Source organism: Rhineura floridana, chromosome 8 (genome assembly GCF_030035675.1).
Source record: "Rhineura floridana isolate rRhiFlo1 chromosome 8, rRhiFlo1.hap2, whole genome shotgun sequence".
Taxonomy (NCBI): Eukaryota; Metazoa; Chordata; class Lepidosauria; order Squamata; family Rhineuridae; genus Rhineura; species Rhineura floridana.
Genome location: NC_084487.1, coordinates 135356384 through 135369490, shown reverse-complemented (window position 1 = coordinate 135369490; position 13107 = coordinate 135356384). Strand labels below are relative to the sequence as shown.

Below are 13107 nucleotides of genomic sequence, written 5' to 3'. Positions count from 1 at the left end.
CAGATATTTCTATCAAACTTTTAAAAGCAGGGAAATTGGGCAGCTATAGTGAATGCAACATGGGAGCAGGGCCTCCTCTCTCAGATATTGTACTGCCCTACAAATTGGTAAATATGAAAACCCAATTTGGGTATGTCTTTCACTGTCCAATCCACTTCCTGTGTAGCTTGGAAGAACTTGGTAACGTATGTCTCTGAGCATATGGTCAGTGGTACAATGCATTCAGGCCAAATAACAGAAACAAGACATGTGTTGTGCTGATCTTCTTTTAGCAGGGAAGAAGCAACAATATTAAGATAGTTAATGTACTTCAGATATTCATTTTAAATATATTTGCAATTTTAGTGAAGTTTCCTATGGTAATTTATTTTCTTTTGTTTATGTTTCTGTGAATATGTGAAGTACAGCAACACTTTGCATAATTTACACTAAAAAAACCTCACAAAACAATTGTGGAATAATGGCACTGACTATTCTGCAGAATAGTCTCCAGTGGACATAAGGAGTGTCTCAGTTTGCACAAGACAAAACTGGGAGCTGAAATATATTCCAGCAAATTTCTAGGTGTGCTCTATGTTTTTAGTTGACTGTGCCGGCCATTCCTTAGAGTCATTTAAGTATAGCAGGCTGAACACTTGCATCTTGGGCAGGCCAAGTTTGTTTTTTCCCAACAGCTAGAGTCATTGCTTAAGTAGCAACATATTGTAATGAGTCTGATTTTACATCAAACTGCAGTTTCAGATTCAACTGTTAATGCATCCAAAATAGAAATAGAATATAACCTCGAGTTTGAAACACAAAAAGCTGTCTTCACCATCATATGGCATTGACCAATAAAAAGAATGTGAAATTAATAAAAATAATTTTGACACAGATTTCTAGGATGAAAAATGAGAGAAATATAATTTTCTAGGTTAGATTCTCTGTAGAAACAGTAGTAACACAGAAAAGAAGCAAAGTAAGAAGAACACCAACAAGCATGCCAAAAAATGTAATTCTCAATCTTTGGAGATGCAGTCCTGATTGCAGGTGTTGCCACCACTCACCATATGCTCAGAGGTACATGTTACCAAATTCTTGCAAGCTGCACAGGAAGTGGATTGGACTGTGAAAGACCAACCCAAATGGTGTTTGCATTTTGACCAATTTGTAGGGCAGTACAATACTCAGAGAGGAGGCCAGGTCTCCTGCTCCCCTGGTGCATTCACTATAGCTGCCCAGTTTCCCTGCTTTTAAAGTTTGGTAGAAATATCTGTGGGCTATAGGTACATTCTTAAACCACAAGGGTTTTTGCCTATTAGTGAATTAAATTTATGTATCTCCTTCCACTAAACTACCAATTTATAGCCAAGTAAAAATACACTGATAAAATAACATAAACATTTAAAAAATCGATGTAATAATACAGTATTGTATTGGTGCTGTCCAAACGCCTTGGAAAACAAAAATGTTTTTGCCTAGTGCTGCAACGATGACAATGTTGGTGCCTGGCAGGTTTCCCTGGGTAAAGCATTCCATAAATGGAGGGGGGGTTACTACAGAGAAGGCCCATTATTTTATTACCACTCTCTGGACCTCCATTTGAGGTGACATGCAGAGAAGGGCCTCAGGTTATAACCTCAGGGTATGGGGAGTGTATATGACTGTACTGGATCCAATACTCCTTTCGCACTTCACTTTATTTTGTCATTCTGATAATTTCTTACCTGGTAATTTGTGCATTATATTTGACCTTTCACACAACATAAAAGCTTGTCCCAGAAATCTAGTGGAATCTAGTGGAAGTTTAGTGCTATTTTTCCCGATAAATAATACCAGAAATAATCCATTTGCACGCCTGGGAAATGGGATGATCGCAGGAACTTTGCGCATGCTGCAGCTACTCATGCGATAGGCATCCCAGCATGCAATACATTCACGCCCTTTAGGTGTGCACCAATGTTATTTGCCTGACAAAAATTGTACTAGTTTTCCAGCGAAAGCACAGGTAGCTGCCTTCCCTTTCTCCTTTTCCCACACACATTTGTCAGACACTAACTCAAGCAGTGAATGAGGGAACTACAGTGTGCATGTGTATAATGGGTGAGAGATGAAAATAAGGCACTGTTCATTGCAGCAGTGTGAAAGACAGTTGCGCGAAATGCCAATATATTGGCCAAAAAAGCCGCGGTTCCTTAATGCAACAGGTACTGCAGTGTGAAAGGAATTTTAGAAATTGGTACAGAAATGCTCTCATTTTAATCTGTTAACCTAACGCAATAAGCCCCATGTCTGAATGCAGCCCAAGAGTATCCCCAAACTGCACACCTGCTCCTTCAAGGGGAGTATAACTGCATCCAAAACTGGATGCATTCCACTCATCCAGGAAGAGGAACCACCCATTAACAATTTCTCAGTCTTACCTGGATTGAGCTTCAGTTTGTTGGCTCTTATCCAGTCCATTAGTGAGGCTAGGCAGTGATCCAGCACATCCACTGCCACACTCGCTTGAGCTGCAAAGGACAAGTAGAGTTGTCATCAATATGTTGATGGCGCACAACACACTCCAGAACTCCAGATGACCCCATGAAGATGTTAAACAGTATTAGGGATAAAAATGATCCTTGTAGAATGCCACTTTAGAGACTCTGAGGCTGAACGTCCTCCAAGCAGCACCTTTTCAGGACAACCATCCAAATAAACCAAACAACAACAGTGCCCCCTACCCAAATTTGGACAGTCTTCACAGAAGGATACCATGGTTGATGGTATTGAAAGCAGCCAAGAGATCAAGGAGAATAACAGGGACACACATAGGTCAACATACAGTGGGGAAACCAGGCCTGCACCACAACTGAATTGGATTTAGAAAATATACTTTATACAAGAGTGCTTGGAGTTGGTTGGGGACTGCGTTTTGCTGTTAAGATAAGCACTGAACCAGACACTTCCCAGCTCAGTAAATCTTTGGTATCATTTCTGATATGATCTCATTTTCAGTTGGGTTCAGAGAAATCAGCAGCTACCTTTTCCTGAAATGTCTTTCATATTGCACATTTATCACTTCCTGGACAAATTGGACATCCTGGACATGTTACTACCATTTCTAGTTAAAAAAAAGAGGGGCTATATAGTTGTTACAGATATCTTTCAGGCTGGTTTTCCTATCAAGCCTGTATTTTTTGAACCCACATTTTAGTGGTCTTTAACACCCTATGTAAATGAGATATTCTGAATGTATAATGATTGCTTGTCTTTCAGAGACTGCTCAAGAGTGTATAGATGAGGATGGGAATGCAAAAACTGTAAGTATATTCTTATATTTTCTTACATTTGATCTGACTTACCGGTAATATATGGATGGCCAGCTGGTGGCCCATGGATCAAAGCTACCTGCAAAGCCACTTGTCTTGGATGGCATCCCCAGATGGCCTCAGTGTTATGGGATTGGGTATATTGAGGAGTAAATGCTGGGTTCACTCAAGGTATAATGCCCTTGAGGTTGATGGAATGAGCAGTTATTATTATTTGCAAAAAATCTATACTGCCCACATTGAAAAATATCATGGCAGCGAACAGCATAAAATCCACAATAAAATTACATCCATAAATCAAATACAAAATAAATTCTAAATAAATAAAAATTGACCTCCTTCTGAGAAGGAGTTAGCCTGAGTATCTGGTCTCTGGCATTTCTCGTAAAGATATGGTTGAAAAGTCTGCCCACTGTTTCACTCCTGATGTCATGTTCTAAGAAATAAGTGACATCCTGTACTTTAACGGTACGTTTCTCCTTGGGATTTTGTATGCAGTGCCCTGACTATACATATTCTACATAATTGTGAAGTCCTTGCTGCCAGGTGGAGCCACGTCTCATGAGCCTGACTGCTCGTCAGAGGGGATATGTTTGTGCACTTGAAAATATAGGGAGAAAGGGTCATAGCTGAGTGGTAGTGAATAACAGGCTTTGTATGCATGGATAAGGTCCTAGGTTCCGTCTCTGGTATGTCCAATTGACTGTCACCTTGACCATTTTCTATACCTTCGCTTTTTAAAAAGCCATTTTGGCCTTTTCTATATTTTGACAATAATTTGGAAAAAGCTCAACTGCGCTAACTTGAATGTTGTTTAATTTCCTTATATGCCATATTTCTTGATTTTTTCTAGATGTCTCTTTAATTTGTTTTTTAAAAGAAAAAAATGCCCAGGCTCTCTTTTACAGTCCTTCAGTGTCTTACCAATAGGGCATGTAACAATTAATGCAGAACCTCTTTTGCCAAGCATGCATAGTTGTATATAAACACTTTTATTTGTTTTTCTTCCAGTAGGCTAAGGATTAAAAAAAAAAGACTGCCATGCTAATATGAAGCACTGCCTAGAAGTAGGGCACTGTTACTTCCTAAATGTGACTGTATTCACAGGCACTTTTCATAGAGGGTTTTAGTGTTTGAACTAGGGCTGATCTATTTTAGGTCTTCAGAGGTCACATTTCTATTTCATACCTGGACTGGCAATATGTATTCTTCCCATAGTATGAGTCTTTATGCTGAGAAAACCTCCTAAAACAGTGTTGTTCTTGAAAGCTGAAGTTCATTTGCCCCCTAATTCTTTTATTAGCTCTAATGCCCTCGTTTACTCATCAGGTGTGCTAGGAAGCATAGCACCAAGTACCATTCTCATCCAGTATAATATTCCATCCTACTAATTGTTGAGGATTCTGGCATGTATTATTTATTTATTTGTTAAAGTATTTATAGGCCTCACTTTTCATAGAGTATATCAAGGTGACTTACAACATACAAAGGCATAAAAATTTAAAAACATTAAAATATCATTTAAAATAATAATAAAAGCATCAGTAATGCTGTATTGGTGGGGAGGGGAATCATGTTAAAAAGCCTGTCTAAAAAGTCCAGTTTTTAAAAGATGCCTGAAAGAAAGGAAGATGGTTCCTCCCTCCCTATTGGTAGGGAGTTCCACAGGGCAGTGTCATGAGTCCCACAAAGAGGACATGGGGTGGCGAGAATGAGGAGGAGGAGTCAGACTTTGAATGGGAAGAAGGCCCCAGTGATGTGTCTATAGGCACGCTGGAGTCTGAGAGTTCCCAGGCTGTTGCTAGTGATCGTTCCAGTCGTCGTCGTTGCCTGGTGGGGGGCATTGCCGCTTCATCGCTTCTGAGCTTCTGACGTTACAGCTGCCACTGTTGCGATTTGTGGCTATTGGGACCCTGCTGTTATTGCTGTGCTATTTGGGTGTATGAACGGTTGTATGAATGAGTGTGTGATTGTGTATGGAGTATGAGTTTTTTTATTTATTTTATTTTTATTATGTGCCTGGGGGAGAGGATAGGGTGTTGGGAGGGAGGACCAGAGGGGGCCCCAATCAGCGCAGTGACGGGTAATGGGAGGTATGGCGCTGTGAGGAGGACACGCCAGTTAAGGGGAACTTGGCCCAGACAACTGGTGGCTGTGCCGTGTTCCGGTCCTCCTCACATCCACAGGATTGCTGGTAGTTCTACCAGCCAACTCTCGGATCTCCAGTTGCTGCTTTTTAATGCCAGATCGGTAAATAATAAAACCTCCCTCATCTATGATTTAATCGTGGATGAGGCGGCCGATCTGGCATGCATTACCGAAACCTGGGTGAGCGATCTGGGAGGTATTAATCTCTCCCAGCTGTGCCCACCTGGGTATTCGGTTCAGCATCTGGGTAGATCCGAGAGTCGGGGAGGGGGAATCGCTGTGGTCTATAGAAGTTCCATCTCTCTTGTTAGGCACCCCATCCAAGTGGCTAATGGCCTGGAGTGTCTGCACATTACGTTGGGCCAGCGAGGCAGACTGGGAATACTGTTGGTGTACCGTCCACCCTGCTGCCCAACAGCTTCCCTAACTGAGCTGACAGAGGTGGTCTCGGACTTGGTGCTGCGATCTCCCAAACTTTTGGTATTGGGGGATCTCAACATCCATGCCGAGGCCGCCTTGTCTGGAACAGCTCAGGACTTCATGACCTCCATGACAGCCATGGGGCTGTCTCAATTTGTTACTGGCCCAACGCATGTGTCAGGACATACTCTAGACTTGATTTTTGCCACTGGAATGGGGGAAGGTGATCTGGGAGTGAGGAATCTTACATCTATTCCTTTGTCATGGACAGATCATCGCCTCTTGAGATTTAGACTCACATCGTCTTCTCCCCTCTGCAAGGGTGGAGGACCAATTAAGATGGTCCGTCCCCGGAGACTAATGAATCCTGAAGGATTTCAGAGGGCTCTGGGGGATTTTCCGGCTGATAAAACTGACGATCCTGTCGAAACCCTGGTCACTCTGTGGAATACAGAAATGACCCGGGCAGTTGACACAATCGCCCCGGTGCGCCCTCTCCATTGCAGAGCTCAATTGGCTCCTTGGTTTACTGAGGAGCTAAGAGTGATGAAGCAAGAAAGGAGACAGCTGGAGGGTAAATGGAGACGAACTCCCGACGGCTGTAATTATGCACTTGTGAAGGCCTCCACGAAACGCTATGTGAAGGCGGTGAGGATGGCGAAGAAGCAATACTTCGCTACCTCCATTCAGTCATCTTGTAACTGCCCAGCGGAACTTTATAAGGTTGTCCGGAGACTTTTACACTGTGGTTCTCCGGACGCAATATTACCATCAATGGCCCGCTGTAATGAGTTTGCGAGGCATTTTCAAGACAAGATCATAAACATCCGTCGGGACCTTGACTCCAATATTGTAACAGTTGAATCTAATGAGGTGTCCAGAACAAAGTCTTGTCCTGTTTTATTGGATGAGTTTCAGTTGGTACAGCTCGAGGATGTGGACAAGGTGCTTGGACAGATATGGGCGACCACTTCCGCTCTGGACCCTTGCCCATCGTGGCTAATAAAAGCTAGCAGAAATGGAACGGCCGGCTGGGCCAAGGAGGTGATTAATACCTCGTTACGAGAGGGAGTGGTCCCACCTTGCCTGAAACAGGCGATAGTGAGACCGCTCCTAAAAAAGCCCTCCTTGGACCCTGATAACGTTAACAACTATAGGCCGGTAGCAAATGTTCCATTTCTGGGCAAGGTTCTAGAGCGCGTGGTCGCTCGCCAACTCCAGGCTCTCTTGGATGAAACTGATTATCTGGATCCATTTCAATCCAGCTTTCGGCCGGGGTTTGGTACAGAAACAGCCTTGGTCGCCCTGTATGATGACCTCTGTCGGGAGAAAGACAGAGGGAGTGTAACTCTGTTGGTTCTCCTTGATCTCTCGGCGGCTTTTGATACCATCGACCATGGTATCCTTCTGGGGCGACTCGCGGATTTAGGAGTTGGAGGCACTGCTAGACGGTGGCTGTGCTCCTATCTTGGGAATCGTCTCCAGAAGGTGATGCTTGGGGAACATTACTCGAGTCCCTGGGTGCTCCAGTATGGGGTCCCACAGGGCTCAGTTCTGTCCCCCATGCTTTTTAATATCTATATGAAGCCGCTGGGTGAGGTCATCAGGAGTTTTGGAGTGCGTTTCCAGCAATATGCTGATGATACGCAGCTCTATTTCTCCTTTTCATCTTCTTCAGGTGAGGCTGTTGCTGTACTGAGCCGCTGCCTGGCCGCGATAATGGACTGGATGAGAGCTAATAAACTGAAACTCAATCCTGACAAGACTGAGATGCTGTTGGTGGGGGGGCACTCTGCCCAGATGGTTGATGTTAGACCTGCCCTGGATGGGGTTACACTCCCCCTAAAGGAACAGGTCCATAGTTTGGGGATCTTATTAGATCCACTTCTGTCACCTGAGGCTCAGGTAGCCTCGGTGGCACGAAATGCGTTTTACCAGCTTCGGCTGGTAGCCCAACTACGACCCTATCTGGACAGGGAGAACCTAGCCTCAGTTATTCATGCTCTGGTAACCTCTAGATTGGATTACTGTAATGCTCTCTACGTAGGGTTACCTTTGAAAACGATTCGGAAACTTCAGCTAGTGCAGAATGCTGTGGCCAGAGTTCTTACTGGGACGAAGAAATTCGACCACATAACACCTATTCTGGCCCAACTGCACTGGCTTCCAATATGTTTCCGGGCCAGATTCAAAGTGTTGGTCCTTACCTATAAAGCCCTTAACGGCACTGGACCGCAATATCTGATGGAACGCCTCTCTCGCTATGTTCCTACCCATTCACTCCGCTCGACGTCTAAGGCCCTTCTCCGGGTCCCAACCCATACAGAGGCCCGGAGAACAGTAACAAGATCTAGGGCCTTTTCGGTGGTGGCCCCCGAATTATGGAATGCCCTCCCAGATGAGATACGCCTGGCGCCTTCCCTGTCATCTTTCCGGCGCCAGGTAAAAACCCACCTCTTCACCCAGGCATTTTGATGTATTTTATGCTTTTAATCTTACTTATTTTATTTCTAGTTTTCTTTTACTTTGTTTATTTAATGTTTTATATTGTTTGCGCAATACACACTTGCTGTATTTTAAATATTGTGGTTTTATCATGTTGTACACCGCCCTGGGAGCTGCTAGCTATAGGGCGGTTTAGAAATGCAACTAAATAAATAAATAAATAAATAAATATAGATCCTGTTACCAGTGAGGAAGCCCGCCCAGCCAGGAACATGCCTCTCCACCTACCTAACACCCCCTTCCTTCGGCCACTCTGCTGTCGCCACCATGTAGCCCCCTCCTGTTGGGGAGGACCTTGCTGAGGTGATCCAGCTGCCCTTGCCTCAGACTCATAGGCTGTGGTGCTGACAATCTCAATGAGCCCTCACTCCTCTGAGGAGGAGTGCTTGTCTACATGTGTACTCTCCACAATGACACTCAGTCCACGCAAGTAGGTTGCCCGCCCATCCTTAATTAAGGTCAGTAAGGAGGCATGTCTAGTTGCTGTGACAACAGTGCAGTCAAGTTAATCCCAGTGATGATGCTGAATCCTGTGTAACCTGTACGCTGATTCATGAAATGCTCTGAACTGAACTTTGCGGCCTATTGCTGAAATAAAACACAAACACCATTCATTGGGTTAAATCATGGGCCACTTTATTAAACGGAATCAATTATAATAATGAACCTGCAGAGGGGAAATCAAGTGCGGGAGCATTCTGATGATCCAGGCAAAGCCTGCTTGCAGCCATAGGGCAACCAAACCCTTGCCTGAGCCCGGGGCTGCCCTGTGCCAGACCCCAGCTCAGGCCACACCCTGAAGATGTGTAGGGGGTCCAACCCGCATCACTGCCCCCCGGAGCCCTGAAACTCCGAGCGGATGAGGCACGTTGGCCCCAAAGGGAGCCCGTGTTCTGCCCCCGGGCCGTATAGCCCTGAGCTGCAGGCCCCCGGACCGCCAGTCACCCCCAAAGGTGCCTAAAGGTGTCACCTAGCTGCCCTTTCCATTTAAACCTTTCCCCCGCACTTCCTTGCCACAAAAGGGGGACAAGCCTCTGCTTAGTCTCCCTTTACCCCACACCCGATAAGAATCTTGTGCAGACCCCTCTGCAGGTCCATCAAGAAGATGCCATCGTTGCCTCACAAACTGCATGTCCTCACGTGCCTGCCACTGAGGGCCTTGCCCTCCAGCAGATGACCAGAGGCTATCTGTCGGAAGGCAGAGCTGGGGTCCCAATCCCGGGGAGCTGGATCCCGGAGAGTTGGGAGAAGAGTATTCGGATGGATGGCAGAGGGAAGGGGGAGGAACTTCCCCCCTTTGGAGCGAAGACGAAACAGAGGAACTGCCAGTGATAAGGTCGCTTAGCAACGGGGAGCCTGAGCCCTCCCTGGACATTCTCACTCCTCCCCCTCTTTCAGGCTCAGAGCAAGAGGGAAAGGAGGGAGGGCTGCTCACAGCCGAAAAGCGGGGAGGCAGTTTACCATCAGCCCCTCCCCTATCCCCCATCCTGGAATCGGAAACTTCAGAAGAGGAGGGGGTGATGCTTCCCCCCTCACCGCGCACACGCAGACAGCTGAAAAGACAGGAGAGAAGGGGGGGAAGGCGGGCAGTACCTGAGGGGCGGTTAAGGAGGAGTGAAAGATTGTGCGCCCGTTTGGCCCCTTCTTAAAGAACAGGCGGGAAGAAGTCCCTTGCTCTGTCAACTTTCTCCCAATGCCGCAGGACCTGTATCCCTGTATTGCTTCATGAGAAAACGCAGTCTTTGTTTGGACATTACCCTAATAAAACACGAATTAACTACAGCCGTTGGTCTGGTTCCTGAGTCACATCCTGGGCCTGACAGCTTGACAGAGCCACCTAAATCACCCTCAACGCTCTCTTCACTTGACTGGGACAAGATGTCAAAGGGAGCAGCGGGGGGGGGAACGAACCCCACTTCTGAGATGGAAGAAGTGGAACTCTTGAGGACTAAGGTAGCTGATTTGCAGACGGATGTTCAAGCCCTGCTAGCAGCAGTCAAGGCACTGAAGATGGATAATCAAACCTTGAAGGCCACGATAGACCAGATGCGAACAGCCCCTCCAGCTGCCGTAGTAAAGGTTCCCATTGGATTGCCCCCAAAATACGTGGGACAAAGTGATCAGTTGGCAACCTTCGTGGCTCAATGTGAGTTATATCTGGATGTCAGGCACATGGAATTTCCAGACGATGGGGCTAAAGTAGCTTTCGTGATTAGCCTCCTGGAGGGCGAAGCTGCAAAATGGGTGACTCCGTATCTCGTGAGAAAGGATACTGTCTTAGGAAGGTACAGAGGATTTATACAGGAGATGACCGAGATGTTTCAAGACCCGCAAAGGGCTGAAACAGTAGCGCGGCAACTAGGCGCTCTGAAGCAAGCTAAAGGGACTGTTTCCGAGTACACTAACGCTTTTAAAATTCTGTCCCAGGAAACTGGTTACAATGACGCCGCCCTGATGTTTATGTACCGGAGTGGATTAAATGCTGAAATCCTGGATGAGTTGGCCAGGACCTCCCCCCCCACTGACCTACCAGGGCTCATCCGGCTATGCCTACAGATAGATCACCGGATGGAAGGAAGGCGCCTGGAAAGGAAGCAGGAGGTCCTGAGATACTCAGCCTCGGCATCCCGCAACAAGACCCTTCCCACTGCAGGGATGGCAGGTAATGCAACTGAGGGACAGGGAGGGGCTAGGCCAAGACTGTCGGAAGAAGAAAAGGAAAGACGCCGCCGAGAACGTTTATGCTTTTATTGTTCAAAGCCGGGCCATGTGGCCAGAGACTGTGGACTGAAAGGGGGGAAAGCCGAGCCGTTGGGAAACTAGAACACCCAGTCCATGTGCAGGCCGGTGGACTGGGGGCAGCGTTGTATAAAGGCCCCCCAACGATCCAACCTCCCTCAAAGGGGGTGTTGGTCTTGCCTATTCGGATTACAACTTCCAGAGGAGTGGTGTTTAATTCCACTGCCTTAATTGACAGTGGAGCCTCCACAAATTTTATTCATGCAAAGTTAGTCAAGCGTCATGGAATTTCCCGGTGGAAACTGGACGCTCCCCTAGCTGTGGAGACTATCGATGGGAGACCCCTGAAGTCAGGAGGGGTGACACAAGCCACGGAGGAAGTGAAACTTCAAATCCCTGGGCACGAAGAGTTCATTTCGCTATACGTGTCAGATCTCTCGAACTTTGAGGTGATTCTGGGAATGCCCTGGCTAGCAAAGCATGAACCCAAAATAAGTTGGAAGGAGGCAGTGGTGTGGTTCACCTCACAGTATTGCCAGGAGAACTGTCAACCTGAAGGAATCAAGAACACCTTAGCGGGGGCAGTGCAAGAGATCGAGCAAGTGACCCTGCCGCCAAAGTATGAAGAATTCAAAGATGTGTTTGATGAAAAAGAGGCAGAGACTTTACCCCCCCCACCGCCCTTATGACTGTGCGATTGACCTAGTGCCAGGAGCCAGCATCCCATCAGGGAGAATCTACTCTCTCACAGAGAATGAGAGGGAGGCCCTGAAGGAATTTCTGGATAAAAACCTGAGGTGAGGATTCATACGCCCCTCACAATCCCCTGCTGGAGCGCCACTATTGTTTGTGAAAAAGAAGGGGGGGGAACTCAGACCCTGTAACGACTATCGCGCATTGAACCAGATCACCATCCCCAACAGCTACCCGCTGCCCCTGATCTCAGAGTTGCTGGACCGACTGCGCTCTGCAAAAATCTTCACGAAGTTGGATTTGAGAGGAGCGTACAATCTGATCAGAATGAAGGAGGAAGATGAATGGAAAACAGGATTCTTGACCGCTCACGGACAGTATGAATACCTGGTCATGCCGTTCGGGCTTTGTGGAAGTCCAGGAATTTTTCAAAAATTCATGAACGACGTGTTTAGAGACTTGTTGGACACGTATGTAATCTGTTACTTAGATGATATCCTGGTGTTCTCAAAGAACCAGGAAGACCACGACCAGCATGTGAAGACGGTGTTGAAGAGACTGAGAGAAAATCACCTGTATGCTAAATTAGAGAAATGTGGATTTGACCTCAAGTCTCTAGACTTCCTTGGATATCGAATCTCAGCGGAAGGCGTGGAGATTGACCCAGGGAAAGTAAGCTGCATATTGGACTGGGGCCAACCTGTCACCAAAAAGGATGTACAACGGTTTTTGGGGTTTGCCAATTATTACAGAAAGTTCATTCCAGGGTTTTCCAAATTAACAGCTCCTCTGACTGACTGTTTAAGGGGGAAGAAGAAGTTTCAATGGACAGAGAACATCACCAAGGCCTTTGAGGAGCTGAAGAGAAGGTTTGCTACTGAGCCCATTCTGCGCTTTGCTGATCCGAACCGCCCTTTCGTAGTGGAAGCAGATGCTTCAGATTTTGCCATCGGGGGGGTCCTGCTACCATTAGACCAAGAAGGGAAGGAGCTGCACCCCTGTGCGTACTTCTCTCGGAAGTTAAAGCCTGCAGAGAAGAACTACACAGTTTGGGAGAAGGAGCTGCTGGCCATCAAGGACTCTTTTGAAAACTGGAGACAATACCTAGAGGGGACCTCTCATCGAATTGAAGTGCGCTCCGACCACAAGAATCTTGAAAGCCTCCAAACAGCCAGAAAGCTGAACCAGAGACAGATAAGATGGCCCCAGTTCTTCACTAGGTTTAACTTCCAGATTACTTACCATGCCCAAGCCAAAAACCAGAGAGCGGATGCCTTATCCAGACAGCCACAATACAAAGAAAGTGAAT

The 13107-nt window shown here is 46.5% G+C and overlaps 1 protein-coding gene across 3 annotated transcripts in view; it reads left to right on the top strand.

Moving 5' to 3' along the window:
* VWF (von Willebrand factor) overlaps positions 1 to 13107 on the top strand; it is a 313429-nt gene that overhangs the window by 211367 nt on the left and 88955 nt on the right. For all 3 annotated transcript variants that reach the window (XM_061582613.1, XM_061582612.1, XM_061582614.1), the window contains one exon: positions 3241 to 3284. In XM_061582613.1, the coding sequence (XP_061438597.1) occupies positions 3241 to 3284 (44 nt within the window). The remainder of the gene's footprint in view (positions 1 to 3240; positions 3285 to 13107) is intronic.